At 42.7% G+C, this 20,857-nt stretch overlaps 1 protein-coding gene across 4 annotated transcripts in view; it reads left to right on the forward strand.

Annotated features, from left to right (window-relative positions):
- TrpA1 (Transient receptor potential cation channel A1) overlaps positions 1 to 20,857 on the forward strand; it is a 279,964-nt gene that overhangs the window by 212,623 nt on the left and 46,484 nt on the right. For all 4 annotated transcript variants that reach the window (XM_068393457.1, XM_068393455.1, XM_068393454.1 and 1 more), the window contains 2 exons: positions 14,141 to 14,262; positions 16,279 to 16,438. In XM_068393457.1, coding sequence (XP_068249558.1) covers positions 14,141 to 14,262; positions 16,279 to 16,438 — 282 coding nt within the window. The remainder of the gene's footprint in view (positions 1 to 14,140; positions 14,263 to 16,278; positions 16,439 to 20,857) is intronic.

Consider the following 20,857-nt stretch of genomic DNA (forward strand, 5'->3'; position numbering starts at 1 on the left):
AGACTGTGCAGCAGTACCATGATATTGCGTCCGGCTCCGTCACGCATCCACCAGTGCGACCGGATTCAGCGAGTCAGACGTTGCCCACTCCGTTGCCGTTTCCTCATCAGTTTCGGATAAGGAACCCTCTGATGAGGACGTTGCTGAACTAGACGATCAACCCCCAGCCCTGCTATCCATCCAGAAGATGCTGAAGAAGGAACGCTGCCCTGTCAGGCTGTGGATGAGTCTGGTAAGGACACTGTCATCCGTGGTTCTTTTGTGTCACTTGGAAGACTACACCTCCGTCCTCTTCTGTATCATCTAGCTTTTCACTGGAAAAAGGACAAGACGCTAGAAGCGGTCTCGATCCCGGTTTCCGGAAAGATAAAGTCTGGTCTGACTTGGTGAAAGGACTTTATCAACCTTAGAAAGGGTCTTCCCCTGACTGTTCAGACTCCCAACCACGTTCTCTTCTCGGACGCATCGGACGTAGGCTGGGGTGCGACATTAGGCGGTAGGGAATGCTCGGGATTATGGAACTCGAGTCAAAGGACAATGCATTTCAACTGCAAGAAGCTACTGGCAGTACGTCTGACCTGGAAAAGCTTCAGGTCTCTCCTTCAAGGCAAAGTGGTGGAGGTGAACTCGGACAACACCCGGCTTTGACGTACATCTCCAAGCAAGGAGGGACCTACTCTCTGACATGGTACGAGATCGCAAGGGACCTCCTCACCTGGTCAACAGGTCTAGACTTTTCACTAGTAACGAGGTTCATCCAAGGCAACTTGAATGTCATAGCAGATTGTCTCAGTAGGAAGGGACAAATATTCCAACAGATTGGACCCTCCACAAGGATGTATGCAAGAGACTTTGGGCCACCTGGGGCCAGCCAACCATAGATCTCTTCGCAACCTCGATGACCAAGAGGCTCCCAATAGTTTGCTCACCTATCCCGGACCCAGCAGTAGTTCATATAGATGCCTTTCTACTAGATTGGTCACATCTAGATCTATATGCATTCCCTCCGTTCAAGATTGTCAACAAGGTACTGCAGAAGTTCGCCTCTCACGAAGGGACAAGGTTGACGCTAGTTGCTTCCCTCTGGCCCGCGAGAGAATAACTCACCGAGGTACTTCGATGGCTAGTAGACGTTCCCAGAACACTTCCCCTAAGGGTGGACCTTCTACGTCAGCCACGCGTAAAGAAGGTACACCAAGGCCTCCACGCTCTTCGTCTGACTGCCTTCAGATTATCGAAAGACTCTCGAGAGCTAGAGGCTTTTCGAAGGAGGCAACCAGAGCGTTTGCTAGAGCAAGGAGAACATCCACCCTTAGAATCTACCAATCGAAGTGGGAAATCTTCCAAATCTGGTGCAAGTCAGTATCCGTATCCTCGACCAGTACCTCTGTAACTCAAATAGCTGACTTTCTCTTATATCTGAGGAAAGAACGATCTCTTTCAGCTCCCACTATCAAGGGTTACAGAAGCATGTTGGCATCAGTCTTCCGTCACAGACGCTTAGATCTTTCCAACAATAAAGATCTACAAGACCTCCTTAAGTCTTTTGAGACCACGAAGGAGCGTCGTTTGGTTACACCTGGTTGGAATTTAGACGTGGTACTAAGATTCCTTATGTCAGACAGGTTCGAACCGCTTCAATCAGCCTCCCTGAAAGATCTCACCTTTAAGACTCTTTTCCTGATATGCTTAACCACAGCTAAAAGAGTCAGTGAGATTCATGCCTTCAGCAAGAACATCGGATTCTCATCCGAAACGGCTACATGTTCTCCAACTTGGTTTTCTAGCCAAACACGAGCTGCCTTCTCGGCCTTGACCAATATCGTTCGATATTCCAAACTTATCGCATGGTTTGAAATGAACTAGAAAGAGTATTATGTCCTGTAAGAGCTCTTAAGTTCTATTTAAAAACCTTTACGAGGCCCGTCTGAAGCTTTATGGTGTTCAGTTAAGAATCCATCTTTGCCTTTGTCAGAGAATTCTTTATCCTATTTTATCAGACTGTTAATACGAGAAGCTCATTCCCATCTGAATGAGGAAGACCAAGCTTTGCTGAAGGTAAGGACACACGAAGTTAGAGCTGTCGCAACTTCCGTGGCCTTTAAACAAAATAGATCTCTGCAAAGTATATTCGACGCAACCTATTGGAAAAGCAAATCAGTGTTCGCGTCTTTTATCTTAAGAATGTCCAGTCTCTTTACGAGACCTGCTACACTCTGGGACCATTCGTAGCAACGAGTGCAGTAGTGGTGAGGGCTCCACCACTACAATTCCCTAATTCCATAACCTTTTTAATCTTTCTCTTGAAATGTTTTATTATTGTTTTGGGTTGTCCGGAAGGCTAAGAAGCCTTTCGCATCCTACTTGATTTGGCGGGTGGTCAAAGTCATTTCTTGAGAAGCGCCTAGATTAGAGGTTTTGATGAGGACCTTTAGTATGGGTTGCAACCCTTCATACTTCAGCTCCTAGGAGTCGCTCAGCATCCTATGAGGATCGCGAGGCTCAGTAAGGAAGACGTACTTAAAAAGGCAGAGTAATTGTTCAAGTCGACTTCCTTACCAGGTACTTATTTATTTTATGTTTGTTATTTTGAATAACTGCTAAAATAAAATACGGAATACTTAGCTCATAATAATGTCAACATGTAATGCTGGTCTCTACCCACCCCCCTGGGTGTGAATCAGCTATATGATCATCGGGTAAGTTTAATATTGAAAAATGTTATTTTCCTTAGTAAAATAAATTTTTGAATATACTTACCCGATGATCATAAATTAAAGGACCCACCCATCCTCCCCAATAGAGACCCAGTGGACAGAGGAGAAAATTGGTTCTTTGTTGACATCGAGTACTTGAGTACCTACTTGACAGATGGCGCTGTTGATGTACACCCCCACCTGTATAGCGATCGCTGGCGTATTCCGCCCATAGGTTTTTCTGTCGGGCAGCAGAGCTGACAGCTATATGATCATCGGGTAAGTATATTCAAAAATTTATTTTACTAAGGAAAATAACATTTTTGTCATAGAGAGGTCAGGTTGGTCTCATTCTCTTGGAAAATGCCTGAATTTTCTCAAAAAAATATGAAAAAAATATTTTTATAGCATTTTTTTGCAAGGACGTACCGGTACTTCCATGGGGGTAAAGGGATGGCTTTTGTGAAACGTACCAGTACGTCCTTTGGGGGTAAAAGGGTTAACTGTATAAATTTTGGAGTATGGTATGTGCTCTGCAGTTGTATATACTGTACACAACTATAAAAATTTTAAATTTTTATTAGTTTTAAAAATTGCAATTTTTTATTAGTGTTGTATTAATGTGTAAACCGTTGTAGAGTATTTGATATTAAAGAGTTTGCACAATGTTTTATTAGGTATGTACAGTTCTTAAGAAGGGATGTCAAGTTACACTGCATTATATATTGTACTTTATAGTATGTGTAAGAATTGCCTAACATTTGGTTTATTGCTTTTACTGACTTACATAGTACAGTATGTATATAGACTATTTTTATAGGAAGTACTGGACAAATAAGGGATTTTGACGTAGGAAAAATCTATTTCTGGGCGAAGGACCTGTGCCGCCCAGTGAATAAGCTCCATTTAGCACTTATTCTTAGGTAATTTACTGCTAAATATACCAGAGAAAAAATGTAAAGGAGTGCTAGGTTAACTAGCTCGCTCACCTATTGGTGTCGGTATAAAATTGGGCGTATATTCCAGAGGTCCCGCACTATTTAGATTAATCCACGACAGAAAACCCCAATAGAGGAGAGCCGTTCAACCTCACTCGGTACTACTAACAATGCATCCGCTCAGAACCCAACTCCTTAGCACCCAAAGTTTGGGGACTCCAAGGGAGAGGAGCTGGGAGGGTTCACTGGGCGGCACAGGTCCTTCGCCCAGAAATAGATTTTTCCTACGTCAAAATCCCTTTTCTGGGCTCGAACCTGTGCCGCCCAGTGAATCTATACAAGAGAAAATGTCACCAAACTTGCAAAATAAAGGAAAAAACATAAGCGTAAGGGAAATACAGGATGCTTTAATCAGAGATGAGTACCAAAAAAACAATTATAGGTATAATAATGCCGTGAGTGATAATATATACAGATACTCAGGAGTATATAAAAATTTACAAATATAATAACAGTATTCAAGTGCGAAACCAACGAATACAATAGGGTATAAATGAGGCAGGTAAGAGGGAGAGATAAAGAGACAAGGTCTTAACCTGTGATTTACCTGGGAGTAACTACGCTCCCTGCGGCTACTGTAGAAAATTTTAGGGCTTCCAAATGTTTTAGGTAGTGTTTCTTGAACACTGACGGTGATTTCCACCCTGTAAACCTGGAGAGGTCTGTAAAATTCATGTGGTGAAAGAAGTTCACCGATGTAGCAACCGCCCTGATATCATGTGCAAGAGGAAAAGAGTCAGGGTTAGCTTGTTTAATAAAATACAAAATTTGTTGCCTGATCCCTTTAATAGTAATGGTACCGCCTTGTTCTCTAACGAATAGAGGCCCCGAGGAGTTAGAGGAGGTCCGGGATAAATAAGACCTAAGAGTAGTGACAGGGCACAGAGACGGATCTTGCGTGAGGGGAACAATTTTCCAGGAGGTCCATCTGTTTTGAGGGTCTTCATTCTTAGCCAAAAAGAATTTGTTAGGAGAAAGAAGGACCTCTCCCGAAGGCAGAAAGTCAATATGACCCGGGTCTCTCGACAAGGCTGCCAATTCAGAAATTCTTGCCCCGGAAGCCAAGCTCACCAGGAAAAGTGTTTTCCTGAGAAGGGGCATGTAATCACAAGAACTGTTAATGGTATCAGAAGCCAATTTGAGTACGTCATTAAGGAACCAGGTCACCGGGGTAGGACGAGTAACCAGTTTCAGTCTGGCACAAGCTTTCGGAATTGAAGCTAACAAAGAGTCGGTTAAGTCTATGTTAAAACCCACTAGGAAGATCTTTTTCAGAGCCGATTTAATAGTGGTGATAGTATTGGCTGCCAGACCTGATTCTAATAAAGATCTAAAGAAAGTGACTGTAAGGTTCAAGTTCATACAGTTCACGTCTGAGTCTATTAAAAATTTTGCCAACTTTTTAACTGCAGAGTCATACTGGCGGATGGTGGAATCCCGTTTATCCGATTCTAGGAACAAGGTGTTTTGAGGATCAATATTGGCACCATGCATAGCCGCAAACTTCATAAAGTCCATAAAGTGAGGGCGCTCTGAATGTTTGAGAAAGCGTACACAACGCGTGTTTGTACTATCTGAGACAGAACCGGATTGGGTATCGGGTGAGGGTATAGTCTCAACTCCCGCAGGAGAGGATACCAGTTGCTCTTGGGCCAGTTGGGTGCGACCAAGGCTACTTGTCCCTTGAAGGATCTCAGTTTGTCTAGAACTTTCAGCAAAAGATTCACCGGGGGAAAGAGATAAATCTTTTCCCAGTTGTCCCAATTCTGTGACATGGCGTCTGTGGCGTAAGCCTGAGGGTCTAGATTGGGAGCCACATATACTCTCAATTTGTGGTTGGATTCCGTGGCGAAGAGGTCCACTTGGAGACCGGGAACCTGAGAGAGAATCCACCGAAATGACTTTAGATCGAGTGACCATTCCGATTCTAGAGGGGAGGTCCGGGACAGGGCGTCTGCCACTACATTCCGGACTCCCGCCAGGTGGACAGCTGAAAGATGCCAACGGTTCGAGGCTGCTAGGGAGAATATGGCTACTAGAACATGGTTCAGAGGCCCTGACTTTGACCCTCCTCTGTTGAGGCAGCGGACCACCACTTCGCTGTCGAGGACCAGACGAAGGTGTTGTTTCTTGGGAAGAGCGAGACGTTTCAGGGTTAGAAGAACTGCCATGGCCTCTAGCACATTGATGTGAAAATGGCGGAACAAGGGAGTCCAAAGACCTTGAACTTTCTTGAGCTGAGAATAGCCGCCCCAACCTGATAAGGATGCGTCTGTGTGAATGATTAAATCCGGAGGCGGAAATCGAAGGGGAACTGACTTTGACAGACTGTTTGCTCTTGTCCAAGGAAGAAGTCTTTCCCGTAGAATGGGAGGAAGGCGGACTTTCCTGTCCCGGAGCTTCCGGTTCGCCCTCGAACGCCAGACACGATTGATATCTTTCAATTTTGCCTTCAGAAGAAGATCCGTCACTGAGGCAAACTGAAGGGACCCCAGAATCCTCTCTTGGAGTCGTCTGGAACTTACTTTGTCTTTGAGAAAGCGTTTGGTGTTCCTTGCAATCTCTAACCTCTTGGGTCTGGGAAGACACAGAGTATGAGATATAAGATCCCATTGCAGGCCGAGCCATTGGAACTTCGATTTTGGAAGAAGACGGGACTTCTTGAAGTTGATCTGGAAGCCTAGAGATTGAAGATAATGGATGACTTTGTGAGTGGCTTTTATGCAATTTTGGGAGGTGTCTGACCAAATGAGCCAGTCGTCCAGATAGGCTACTACTTGAATCCCTTGATTCCTGAGTTCCTGAACAGCGACTTCTGCTAACTTTGTGAAGATCCTTGGGGCGATGTTGAGCCCGAAAGGCATCACCTTGAAGGAGTAACTTTTGTCCCCTAAGCGAAAGCCTAGGTACGGACGGAAGTGTCTCGCTATCGGGACGTGATAGTAGGCGTCTGTAAGATCGATAGAGGTGGTGACGGCCCCACGGGGAAGTAAGGTCCGCACCTGCGAGACGGTAAGCATTCGAAACTTGTCGCATTGAATGGACAAGTTGAGAAGGGATAGATCTAGAATCACTCTTCTCTTGTCTGAATCCTTCTTCGGGACACTGAACAGCCGACCTTGAAACTTCAGATGTTTCGTTTCTTGTATGGCGTTCTTTTGTAAAAGATCCTGGACAAATTCGACCAGGTCCGGAGTGGAATGTTGACGAAATTTGTTCGGAGGAGGAGGTCCTTGAATCCAACTCCACCCCAGTCCCTTGGAGATGATACTGAACGCCCAGGGACTGAACCTCCATTTGTTGCGGAAGGCATAGAGCCTCCCCCCTACCTGCTGCACCTCAGTATTGGTTTGAGGAGTTGCCTCCACGTCCCCCTCGGAAGTTCTTTCCTCTGCGAAAGGCTCTTCCCCTGCCTTTGTACTGGTTAGAACCATGGTGGTAGCCTCTGCCTCTACCATACCTCTGGGAAGAGCTATGAGCCTCGTAAGACTGGTTAAAGGCAGGAGAAGTGGCGGAGGCACCAGAAAGCTGACTCTTAGGGAGCAGAACGGTGACATAGTCGTCCGAAGGAGCCTGAGAGGTGGAAGGCTGTGCGGGGACAACAGAAGATGGAGGAAGAGGCAGCCGGAAGTTGGATGAAGCACTCTGCTGTTGCCTGAACTGGGTGGAGGTATATGGTCTAAGCTTCTTCCTACCCCGGGCTTGATAATTTGCGGGGTCATATTTGCGTTTAGGGGTCAAACCCCAACGGGCTTTAAGGCTCTGATTAACCCTAGTGGCCTCCGCCAAGACTTCCTCTACGAGATCCTCGGGGAAGAGATTTGAACCCCAACAGGAGGACCGGATGAGCTTATTAGGTTCATGCCTAATCATCGCCTCAGCTAGGACATGCTTGCGACATCTGCGTTTAGCAGTAGCGAAGTCATACAAGTCATAATATAAAGACTGTAACGTAGCCTTGTTGAGAGACTTAAAAATACTCTCCGTATCGTAAGTCAAGGCTATCGACTCCGTGGATGTGGCCAAGTTTAGAGTACGGCCCACACGTAGGCGGGAATCATATTCCTGTTTAATGAGGGATTCCGGGAGACGGGGAAGCTTCTCACTAAACAAAACTGAGGCACAGTCTGCTGCAAGCTTGCCGGAGGTAAAGGTGGTATGGACGTTGTCCCAACACTCAATGCCTGAGGGAAGAAGGAGGGAGATTGGATCCACCTCTCGGATGGGAGGCAAGGGCTTCTCCTCCAGAGCATATTGGAAGGCAAGCTCTGCCACCTTATTGACGCATGGAGTCAAGGTGTTCTTGTCCATTAAGAACATCGTAAAGGAGCTTTTATAAGGCGTCAGCATGGTGTTAGTGCAGCCGATGTCGTTCAAAAATCTGGCCCAAACAGATTGGGCTTGCTCCTTCGGGAAGATGACCGTCTCTTTGGGGACCTTGTCTAATCGAACTAAAGCTTCCTCGGTAAGCCTGGCATAACCATGAAATGGAAATGCCAGACCAGGAGGAAAGAATTCAAAGTCCTCTAGAGGACGAGTGCCAAGGCCCTCCAGAGTCAACATTCCGTCTGAGAACGGGGAATGAAGAGCCATACGCCAGGGGTTGTTCTTGGCAAACGGCGGGAGCTTAGAGGCATCCGGGATGAGAGAGCTTTGGACTCTCTCCGGAGCTCCTTGCTCTAAAGCCCCAATTCTCTGACCGAAGTTAGAGAACATCGTGTCCATCCTCGACTGCATCTCCGAAACCAACTTTGCCTGCATCTCCGACACGATGCGAAGCATGGCTGATTCGGAAAGGCCCGGGCTAGCAGCAGGAGGGGCGGAATGAACTCCCGGGTCGTGAGACTTAGAGGAGGAACCAGAGGTCTTTGAAGACGAGTTCGTACAATGTTTAGAGCCATGAGAAGTCTTGTGAGGCTTGCGAGCTTTGGGTAAGGTTCTTGAAGTAGACTTATCCTTAGGGGGAACCGGGTATGATCGTTGAGACGAATCACGGTCCCCAGAAAATCCATGAAAAGAAGAGCGATCAGAAGAAGAAGAAAGAGCGGGGCTGAGGATAGGAATCTCAGCGCCGGACACACCTGCCTCACTTACCACCCTACCTGTAGCCGGCTCGTCTAGTAACATTGGTTCGACGTCCAGGTTCATGGAGGCAACATTGTCCTCCAGACCTCCGGGGGCGTCCGATGGATCTTGCTCTGGGTCGATGAGACCCGTTATAGTGGCATCAATGTGGGCAATGATGGGAGCTGCCACATGCCTAGCCACAGCAGCTGAAGACTTGGCGTTGGGGTAAACCATGGTGCAGTAGTCCTCAGATAGGACGTACGGCCGCTTAGACTTCACATTCCGGGCAAACCCCCCAACCCACACCTTCAGTGTGGCCCGAGCCGCAGACTTTTGCTCCGGGGATGCCTGAAATAATAGTGGGAATTATAAAAGGGAAGACTCCCAATGGTCCTTCAAGACCATAGATATCTTACTAATGGTAAAATAAATAAGAAGGTAATATAGCCAACGGGACTCACCGAGTCAGATCCAAGGGTAGTGATGAGGTCGAAGCAAATCACACAGTTATCCGGGTGCCATACCACAACGTCTTCCAGTTGAACCCCACAAGGGGCGTGAGATCGGCAGACGGAGTGGCCACAAGGCTGGTGCAGAACAGCTGCACAGGCCGGCGTCAGACAATGCACCATCTATAAAAAGAATAGTATATGAGAAACTGTAATTCTCTTAAGTAGGGGTGGGTCCGGAGGACCCGGGCCTAACATAGGTCTAACACAAGATTAGAGCTTAACTGTACTATTCTTTAAGTAGGGGCGGGTCCGGAGGACCCGGGCCTAACATAGGTCTAACACAAGAATAGAGCTTAACTGTAATATTCTTAGGTAGGGGCGGGTCCGGAGGACCCGGGCCTAACATAGATCTAACGCAAGGTTAGAGCTTAACTGTAATATTCTTACATAGGGGCGGGACCGGAGGACCCGGGCCTAAACATAAGTCTAACTTGAAACTAAAGTATAGCAATCCATTCCGGTCAAGCCGGGAGCATAAAAAAGGATGCAATAACAAGGAATTAAGACACATGGTGTCTGATTTCCCGGGGCGGGGTAGACCCGGGCCGGGAAATAAAAGAGTGATACCTCGGTAGTCGAACGACTCTATACTCGAACAATTCGGAGTTCGACCAAAATTTTCGAGAAATTTTTGCTGCGGTGCTCGACCAAAAATTCGGTACTCGACCAGCCGAACACGTGACGACCGCATGGGCTTTGTGATGATCGCGCCATCTCGGCCACTCTCGCTTGTTCGGGAAGCATCAGTTCTCTCGAGAGCGTCACTCAGACAACGCGCGATCAGCATTCGTTGTGATTTAGTGATTTTCAGTGCTTTTAATTGCTTTTTTAGCTTTCATAATGAGTCCCAAGAAAGTAATGAGTGTTAAGGGGAAGGAGAAGAGGAAAACAGTGCGAACAACGATCGAGTTGAAGAAGGAAATTATAGCGAAATATGAGAATGGTGTACGAGTGTCCGATTTAGCGGTAGAATACGGAATGGCGAAGTCGACCATTTCTACGTTTTTAAAGCATAAAGAAATGATTAAGAAGGCGAATGTTGCAACGGGAGTTACGGCGGTAACTAAGCAAAGGCCACAAGTGATTGAGGAGATGGAAAAGTTGCTTTTAATATTTATTAAAGAAAAACAGTTGGCCGGGGAAAGTGTTAGTGAAGCGTTCATTTGTGAAAAAGCGTTGCATATCTATGAAGAATTAGTGAAGAAAAGTCCGAGTACCAGTGAAAGTGATTCATTTACATTTAAAGCGAGCAGGGGTTGGTTTGAAAAGTTTCGTAATAGAACAGGTATTCATCGTGTTACTAGGCATGGGGAGGCAGCTAGTTCGGATCAAATTGCAGCCGATAAATACGTGGGGGAATTCGATCGGTACATAAATGAACAAAATTTGATCGCACAACAAGTCTTTAATTGTGATGAGACTGGGTTATTTTGGAAGAAAATGCCAGCCAATACGTACATTACCAAGGACGAGACGAAGATGCCAGGTCACAAGCCAATGAAAGATAGGCTAACATTGTTGCTGTGTGCAAATGCAAGTGGCGATTGCAAGATCAAACCCTTGTTAGTGTACCACTCGGACAACCCCCGGGTGTTCAAACGAAATAATATTTGTAAAAGTGCACTACCAGTTATGTGGCGCTCGAACACTAAATCTTGGGTCACAAGACAATTCTTTACTGAGTGGATAAACGAAGTGTTTGCCCCCCAGGTTAAGGCTTACCTCATTGAAAAGAGCTTGCCAATGAAATGTCTTCTGGTTATGGACAATGCTCCTGCACATCCTCCAGGTCTCGAGGATGACTTGAAAGAAGAATACAGCTTTATCAAAATCAAATTCTTGCCCCCCAATACTACTCCCATACTCCAGCCCATGGACCAACAGGTCATTTCAAACTTCAAAAAACTCTATACCAAGGCCCTTTTCAGAAAGTGTTTTGAAGTGACCAGTGACACGAAGTTGACCCTAAAGGAATTCTGGAAGGAACACTTCAGCATCCTCAACTCTGTTAACATGATTGACCAAGCTTGGCGAGGTGTGACCTATAGGACATTGAACTCTGCCTGGCGTAAGCTGTGGCCATCATGTGTCACAGAGAGGGAGTTTGAAGGTTTCCAACCAGAGGCGGGTCCAAGCACTGCTACCCCTGTAATTTCTGATGACACTGATGTCGTTGAGGAAATTGTTGTCATGGGCAGGAGTTTGGGGCTTGAGGTCGACAAGGATGATATTGATGAGCTTGTAGAAAGCCATTCTACCGAGTTGACTGTGGAGGAATTGTTGCACCTGCAACAACAACAGCAGCAGGATCTGATTGTGGAGCAGGAATCTTCAGAAGAGGATGAGGTAAGGGAGGATGTTCCAAGTTCTCTCATCAATGAAATTTGTTCCAAGTGGGCAGATGTGCAGGCTTTTGCTGAAAAATACCACCCAGAAATTGCAGTAGCAAACCGGGCAGTGCATATGTTTAATGATAGTGTCATGTATCATTTTCGAAGAATACTGCAGAGGAGGAAGAAACAATTAACAATAGACCAGTTTTTCACAAAAGAAAAGAAAGCTGCTACATCAAAGCCTGTTTCTCCTCCAAAGAAGAGACAAAGAAGAGAAGAAACCCCTGAAATAGATCTGCCCACCCTTTCATTGGAGAGAGAAACAACTCCTGAAGGAGAACTACCCCGCCACATCATGGAAGGGGACTCTCCTTCCAAGCAGTAACCTCCCCCTTCCATCCTCTCCACATCCATCCCTGTATGCCATCGAACCGCTGCTCAAAGGTATGTTCACTACAGTACAGAAAATGGTTTAAAATTGTTTTATTTTAGTACAGTAAATGGTTTAAAATTGTTTTATAGGATTTTCTGACCATTTCATACACATTTAGATAATTATTGTTGTTTAGGTACACGTTTTATTAATATTTTGGGCCTGTTCGAGTGCTTGGGAACGGAATAGAATATATACCATTATTTCTTATGGGGAAAAAAAATTCGGTACTCGAACAAATCGGAGGTCGAACACGGATCTCGAACGGATTATGGTCGAGTACCGAGGTATCACTGTATATCCAATACCAATTCATTTAGGGACTCCGGGGTAGTGATCTGTCATATATAATCATCATAGGAAATGTTATAAAATAATAGGGGGGGCAGAACTGTAGCTAAGAACCGCCAACCGAACCCGGAGGGTTCGTATAACATAAGCCAGAATGAAAAGTGAATATAAAATAGGGTGCACCGGGATCCAACTCTGTTGATCGGTGGCCAACCAGACTAGACAGAGACGAACCCGCCGGGCCACCCGGAGGACAAAGTCCATAAACACTGAACTACCCCCTCTAAAAGGAGGGAAGGCAACGGTCCCTTAGTGGAGGGGGGAGAAGCCTAGTCGCCCACCTAGCTAGAGGGGGAGCGTGGGGGAGGATCACGTGATACGAGGCAGCAGGGCTACCAACTGACGATCCCCAACCAGACAGATCAAACGGAGTAATGGCACAAATATTCATTATAATAATAATAATAGCGTTAAAAATTATATGAATAAACACATAGAAAATTTTGGGCAAGGTATGCAACATAATAATTAAATCACAAAAGACACACCTGATGGCTAAAAATAACATTGCCGCCTAGCACGAAGGTCGGCAGCCATAACGATATGTAAATGATATCGGCCCTAAAATTGAACCACGAGGATTCTAAACGCTAAATAATGAATATTCACAATAACAAATAATATTTGATAATAAAAATAATACACATAGTAACACCGCAAGTGAAACTTAAAAGCTCTCAAAAACAGGAGTACCAACTGTAGTGAAATCAAGCAAGATCGAAATGAACGAAGAGAATAAACTCCTATAATATAAATATTAAACGATCTAGGTTGCTCAAAACACAGTAAAACCCAGCTTGGTACTTAACTTAGACGGTGTCTCCTGGGAAACCGACGAAGAAGCCATAATTCAATGGAAAATAAACCAAAATCGAGAGCACAACAAAAATGCGGGTTACTATACTCGTCGTGCTAAAAGGAGTTGAGTTCTGAGCGGATGCATTGTTAGTAGTACCGAGTGAGGTTGAACGGCTCTCCTCTATTGGGGTTTTCTGTCGTGGATTAATCTAAATAGTGCGGGACCTCTGGAATATACGCCCAATTTTATACCGACACCAATAGGTGAGCGAGCTAGTTAACCTAGCACTCCTTTACATTTTTTCTCTGGTATATTTAGCAGTAAATTACCTAAGAATAAGTGCTAAATGGAGCTTATTCACTGGGCGGCACAGGTTCGAGCCCAGAAATTTATTTTAGCAGCCAGACCTTTTTTTTAATGTTTTTTTTTTTAATCTGATGCTTTTGAAAATGTATGATGTGATTTAAAAAAAAAAAGTTTTGATGTTTACTATACAAGAGCACTCAGAAGTTATAGTTACACAATATCATATTATTGTATGCTCAGTCTGTCGATCAAAAAATTTCATAGTTTACTGTATTTACAAACTTGATTCTTACCTTTACATCAAAAACTTTTATTGTAAATTGCTATTACTTTATCCTCTTAGATCTCATGTTTTAATTCAATATATAGGAATGTGAGAACTTGTCTTTCATGAAATACAATATATCATACATTGTAGAATTGTTTGTAAACATTCAGATAAGTATATATTGTGCACTGCTAACAAAAGGTTAAAATGTCTCAAGGTTATTAAAAAGGCTCAGAATTTTGGTAATCATAAATTACTTAATCGGATTCTCATCGTAATACCGACAGTTCTCTCTTTGGAATTATAAATATCTTTTATATTAGAATTGTATATACAGAAAAACATGTTTTTATTACTGTAAATTTTTTATTTTTCAGCTCTCCTTGTGATCTTCATGATCCTAATGCCTATCCTGCTGATGAATTTACTCATTGGTTTGGCTGTGGGGGATATTGAGAGTGTCAAGAAGAATGCTCAGTTGAAGAGAATTGCTATGCAGGTCAGTGATTTAGTTGTTTGTTTTTCATATGTTAAGAGTTCTCTGCCAATAAACAAAAATGAACTGTATTAGAAAATTCTACTGCTGCTGTGTCTTTTTAGGTATATTTAGGCAATGACATTCCTTCTGCCAATATCCAAAAATACATTAGAAAAATCTACTGCTGCTTTGAAATGTTAGTCTCTTTTGGTATATTTAGATCATGAAGACATTTCTTCTTTTTGTGATAAAAAACAATAAAATTTTAAAAATTTTAATTTTAAAAGTAATTTTTATTCTTTCTAGCAATGCAAACCTTATTCCTTTATAATAGGGAATTATCTCCAGCAGAGCTTGAATGGCTGTAAAATTATTAACTAGGTAGTTAGTGACAGGTAATGAGTGCTGGCGAGTAGCCATGCTCACTCTCTTATCAAAGATGCTTCACTTCTGACCTTCAGCTTGGGACTGAGAGGTGTGCTTGAGGTGGAAATTTTGTCCTTATAGGACTCAGATTTGTATTGCTAGTTAAAATACAAACTACCTTTAAAATGCAGACTGTGTACACTACTGTAATACCACTCTTTAGTTTGGTTCAATCTACTTCAGTACTTGATTCCGACTTTATGCCACTCATCCTTAAGTATTAATTACAAAAATATAATAAGCTTTACATCATTTTGCCTGACTCTATGTCCGTTTCTACATCGTAAAATAATGATTAGGTGCTGTTCTGTACTGCACTTCTCATGATAGCTTATTAACCCTTTTACCCCCAAAGGACGTACTGGTACGTTTCACAAAACCCATCCCTATACCCCCATGGACGTACCGGTACGTCCTTGCAAAAAAATGCTATAAAAATTTTTATTTTTCATATTTTTGATAATTTTTTAAGAAAATTCAGGCATTTTCCAAGAGAATGAGACCAACCTGACCTCTCTATGACAAAAATTAAGGCTGTTAGAGCAATTTAAAAAAAATATACTGCAAAATGTGCTGGGAAAAAAATAACCCCCTGGGGGTTAAGGGTTGGAAATTTCCAAAGAGCCTGGGGGTAAAAGGGTTAATGCAGTACAGTAATTGTATCTAGCTTTTATAAAATGATAGCCGGTTATGTCTTTTTTTTTTTTTGCATGTTTAGTATGCTTACATATAAGGACCTTACAAGTCACTTTAGGAGGCAAAAATTTGACCTACATAAAAAATCTCCTTACGTTGACTGTGTTGGAACCAATTAACTACACAGGGTGGGGTATTACTGTACAAACCTTACATCCTTTAAAAATGGGAGACTTAGTTTGTTGGTAGGAAATCACCATAGAACATAATTGATTATTTTTCCTCCTTGGTGTATGCCTGACTTCTTGGTCACATATGGTAGCAAGGCAGAGGACTCCATTATACACACAAGAATGATTAGGCTGATAGCGCCGAGCAAATACTGTACTTGGTTATATACACGATCCTTAGTTGATGAAGGACTCTTTCTCCAAAGGGGAGAGGCAATCTGGAATTAAATATCTGGCACCATATGGCTGATGATTAGGTATTCATTCCACTTTTATCCCTTTGACAAAGGAAGGATGGGAGAAAACTACTTATGATAGATCCAGTCCAATAACAGTGTAATAAAAGTACTACTCAGAAATTTAACTTACCAGCATCAGTGTCAGATCTTGCTTGCAATGTTACAAATGCTTTATCCCCAAGAGAGGACAGGAAAGAAGTAGAAAAGCAAGTCATTATACCTTTCCACCAGACTTACTGTATATCAATCATGATACCATAGACAAAATGCTTCTTGTTTCCTATGGGAGCTGGGCTGACTGGCTACACTATTACTGCTAAAGTAAATTTGCAATCAAAAATCACTCTTAAAAATTTAAAGGAGTTATATATACTGTAGTTGTAAGTTTAGGAGCCATTGTCCTCGACTTACAATCATACTTTGAGTTTTTAGTTATGATGATATGTTTTTGTGATGAAATGTATGCAAATCTTTCTATTTTAATTTTAAATAAATTTTTATTTCAGGTGGAATTGCATTCTGACTTGGAAAGTAAACTTCCAGAGATGATAATTAAGCGAGTTAACAAGAGTGAACTAATTATTTATCCTAATCGCTCAAAATGCCAACGAATTTTCACTCGAATCCTTGGTGCTCTTCTCTATTCATCCCCTGTTGATGACAAAGGTACATTATATTAAGGGTATTTTTCTAGGAAATAGTAGTTTTCTATATTTTCATATTTTTGGTATACAGCAATATAAAAAATTAGAATAGCGCCAACGTTATCCCTGCGTGTCGTAAGAGGCGACTAAAAGGGACAGGACGAGGGGGCTGGGAACCCCCTCTCCTGTATCTACATCCTGTGAGACATCGACAAAGAGATGGAGCTGGGGGGAGAGTGACTGCTCCCCGCACTCTAGTTTTGGGGTGTTTGAATGTGCGTGGATGTAGTACGATAGAGAGTAAAAGATGTGAAATTGGAAGTATGTTTAGGAATAGAAGGATGGATGTATTGGCCTTGTGTGAGACGAAGATAAAAGGAAAGGGTGAAGTGAAGTTTGGTGCAATGTCTGGTAGAGTGTCTGGGATTGAAAGGGAAGAGCGAGAGAGGGTGTGGCTTTATTGCTGAGTGAATGGATGACAGGTAAAGTAGTGGAATGGAAGGAGATATCATCTAGGTTAATGTGGGTAAGGGTTAGGTTGGGTAGGGAATGTTGGGCGTTTGTCAGTATGGGCCAGGTTGTGAGAAAAGTGAAGAGCGGAATGAGTTCTGGAATGAATTAACTAGGTGTGTAGAAGGACTGGGTAGAAGGAATTATGTAGTTGTCATGGGTGACTTAAATGCTAGAGTGGGCGCTGGAGAGGTAGAAGGTGTCATTGGGAAGTATGGCGTACCAGGTGAAAATGAGAGTGGTGAGAGACTGGTAGATATGTGTGTTGAGCAAGAGATGGTGATAAGTAATAGCTTTTTCAAAAAGAAAGATAAAAATAAGTATACATGGGTAAGAGTGGCAAATGGAAGAGTAGTAGAAAGGGCATTAATGGATTATGTGTTGATAACTAAAAGAAGGTTTGGAAGATTGAAAGACGTGCACGTGTTTAGGGGTATGGCTAACGGTATGTCTGATCATTTTTTGGTGGAAGGAAAATTAGTTGTAGCAAAAGAGTGGGGGAATAGAGTAGGTGGATGTAAAAGGGAGCTAGTGAGGGTTGAAGAGCTAATAAAACCGGGGGTAAAAAGTAAATATCAGGAAAGGTTGAAAATGACATATGACGAAGTAAAAGTAAGAGAAACTGGCAATTTAGAGGAGGAGTGGAAGTAAGTAAAAAGAAAATTTTGTTGGGATTGCAAGTGATGTGTGTGGCAAGAAGGTTGTTGGAGGCAGCATGAGAAAGGGCAGTGAATGGTGGAATGAAGGAGTGAAGGTAAAAGTGGCAGAGAAAAAGAGGGCTTTTGAAGAATGGCTGCAGAGTAATAGTATAGAGAAGTATGAAAAATATAGAGAGAAAAATGTGGAAGTAAAGCGCAAGGTACGTGAGGCAAAGAGGGCAGCTGACCTGAGGTGGGGTCAGGGATTGGGTCATTCATATGAAGAGAATAAGAAGAAGTTTTGGAAAGAAGTGAAGAGAGTAAGGAAGGCTGGCTCAAGAATTGAAGAGACAGTGAAAGATGGAAATGGAAGGTTGTTAAAAAGAGAGGAGGCAAGGAAAAGATGGGCGAAATATTTTGAAAGTTTACTGAATGTTGAGGATAATAGGGAGGCAGATATAATTTCTGTTGCAGGTGTTGAGGTGCCAGTGATGGGAGATGAGAATGAGAGAGAGATTACAATAGATGAAGTGAGGAGAGCACTAGATGAAACGAGAGTAAGAAAAGCGTCTGGTATGGATGGTGGGAGAGCTGAGATGTTGAAGGAAGGGGGTGTGACTGTACTTGAATGGTTGGTGAGATTGTTTAATATGTGTTTTGTGTTGTCAATGGTACCAGTAGATTGGATTTGTGCATGTATTGTACCACTATATAAGGGTAAGGGAGATGTGCATGAATGTTGTAATTCAAGAGGTATTAGTTTGTTAAGCGTAGTTGGAAAAGTGTATGGTAGAGTAATGATTAATAGGATCAAGGATAAAACAGAGAATGCAATATTAGAAATACAGGGTGGTTTTAGAAGAGGTAGGGGTTGTATGAATCAGATTTTTACAGTAAGGCAGATATGCGAGAAATATTTAGCAAAAGGTAAGGTGGTGTATGTTGCGTTTATGGATCTGGAGAAAGCGTATGATAAGAGTTGATAGGGAAGCAATGTGGAATGTGATGAGGTTATATGGAGTTGGTGGAAGGTTGTTGCAAGCAGTGAAAAGTTTCTACAAAGGTAGTAAAGCATATGTTAGGATAGGAAATGAAGTGAGTGATTGGTTTCCGGTGAGAGTGGGGCTGAGACAGGGATGTGTGATGTCACCGTGGTTGTTTAACTTGTATGTTGATGGAGTGGTGAGAGAGGTGAATGCTCGAGTGCTTGGACGAGGATTAAAACTGGTAGACGAGAATGATCATGAATGGGAGGTAAATCGGTTGTTGTTTGCGGATGATACTGTACTGGTTGCAGACACAGAAGAGAAGCTTGGCCGATTAGTGACAGAATTTGGAAGAGTGTGTGAGAGAAGGAAGTTGAGAGTTAATGTGGGTAAGAGTAAGGTTATGAGATGTACGAGAAGGGAAGGTGGTGCAAAGTTGAATGTCATGTTGAATGGAGAGTTACTTGAGGAGGTAGATCAGTTTAAATACTTGGGGTCTGTTGTTGCAGCAAATGGTGGAGTGGAAGCAGATGTACGTTAGAGAGTCAATGAAGGTTGCAAAGTGTTGGGGTCAGTTAAGGGAGTAGTAAAAAATATAGGGTTGGGCATGAATGTAAAGAGAGTTCTACATGAGAAAGTGATTGTACCAACTGTGATGTATGGATCAGAGTTGTGAGGAATGAAAGTGATGGAGAGACAGAAATTGAATGTGTTTGAGATAAAATGTCTAAGGAGTATGGCTGGTGTATCTCGAGTAGATAGGATTAGGAACGAAGTGGTGAGAGTGAGAACGGATGTAAGGAATGAGTTAGCAGCTAGAGTGGATATGAATGTGTTGAGGTGGTTTGGCCATGTTGCGAGAATGGAAAATGGCTGTCTGCTAAAGAAGGTGATGAATGCAAGAGTTGATGGGAGAAGTACAAGAGGAAGGCCAAGGTTTGGGTGGATGGATGGAGTGAAGGAAGCTCTTGGGTGATAGGAGGATAGATGTGAGAGAGGCAAGAGAGCGTGCTAGAAATAGGAATGAATGGCGAGCGATTGTGACGCAGTTCCGGTAGGCCCTGCTGCTTCCTCCGATGCCTTAGATGACCGCGGAGGTAGCAGCAGTAGGGGATTCAGCATTATGAAGCTTCATCTGTGGTGGATAATGTGGGAGGGTGGGCTGTGGCACCCCTAGCAGTACCAGCTGAACTCTGTTGAGTCCCTTGTTAGGCTGGAGGAACGTAGAGAGTAGAGGTCCCCTTTTTTGTTTTGTTTCATTTGTTGATGTCGGCTACCCCCCCAAAATTGGGGGAAGTGCCTTGGTATATGTATGTATGATGTATGTATAAAATTTAAAATATCACAATCATTTTATTTTACAAATTCTTTCATTTTTCTCATCAGTCCTATTTTGATTTTCAAGCCCTGTTATATTAGTGTAATCCCTTTGTCTTTTCTATCAAGGCCCCTTTTGTATTTGGTGTTATATAATTGGGAAATTAATTGAAATTGTGTAAAGTATCCTTTTTAGTTGTATCTCTTAAGTATAAATTATGGACATTTATTTACTATTCTTTTAAGTTTACTATAGTTAGCATTTATATACTTTATTCTTCAATAGGCTTAGATTTCATTTACTGTAATTATGGTTGTTTGCCCCAAGAGTGTAGTTATATTTAATATTTTGGTCCAAACTTTTGGTCTTACTGGTACGTTAATAGTTGTTTTTGTCTAAATGCAATGGTAGTTGATAATGATGAACTTATATTAAAGATGAGGTCATTACACCTTTATTAGTGCAACTACTTTCTTGTAGTGGGTAGCTGGCAACCCTCGCTTAAGAGCGATAGACATCTTTATCGTTAAAATTTTTGGATATGTTCTTACATTTTCCAGGAAATTGTAAGCAAGGATACTGGGTATAAAGCAACACTGCATATGCAGTGATTCCTGTTTTTCATTAATTAATCCCCATGGCATGATGTATAAGTCTTCAACATAACCCGCCCCTTCCCTATCTGTGATGGGGAATGCACTGTATAAGGCTTTACTCCTTCTCTATCATTATTGGGGGATCTACTGTACTTTTGCTATCAGGTCAAGTGATTGTTACTTTTATGGGCAGACTTTTTTTTACTGTAATTCTGTTTGTTCCAATTTGATAACGAGAAATTACCAGTTTTCACCAGCTCTGGTATTGTAATACAGCACTACTGTACAAGCTTTGGTCACTCAATAGTTATTAATATACACAGCCCTGTATAAACATGCTTTTTAATTTTTTAGACTTTTTAATCGTAAACAAATTGTTATAATGTATTTGAA

The sequence above is a fragment of the Palaemon carinicauda genome, chromosome 19, assembly GCF_036898095.1.
Source record: "Palaemon carinicauda isolate YSFRI2023 chromosome 19, ASM3689809v2, whole genome shotgun sequence".
NCBI classification, from domain to species: domain Eukaryota; kingdom Metazoa; phylum Arthropoda; class Malacostraca; order Decapoda; family Palaemonidae; genus Palaemon; species Palaemon carinicauda.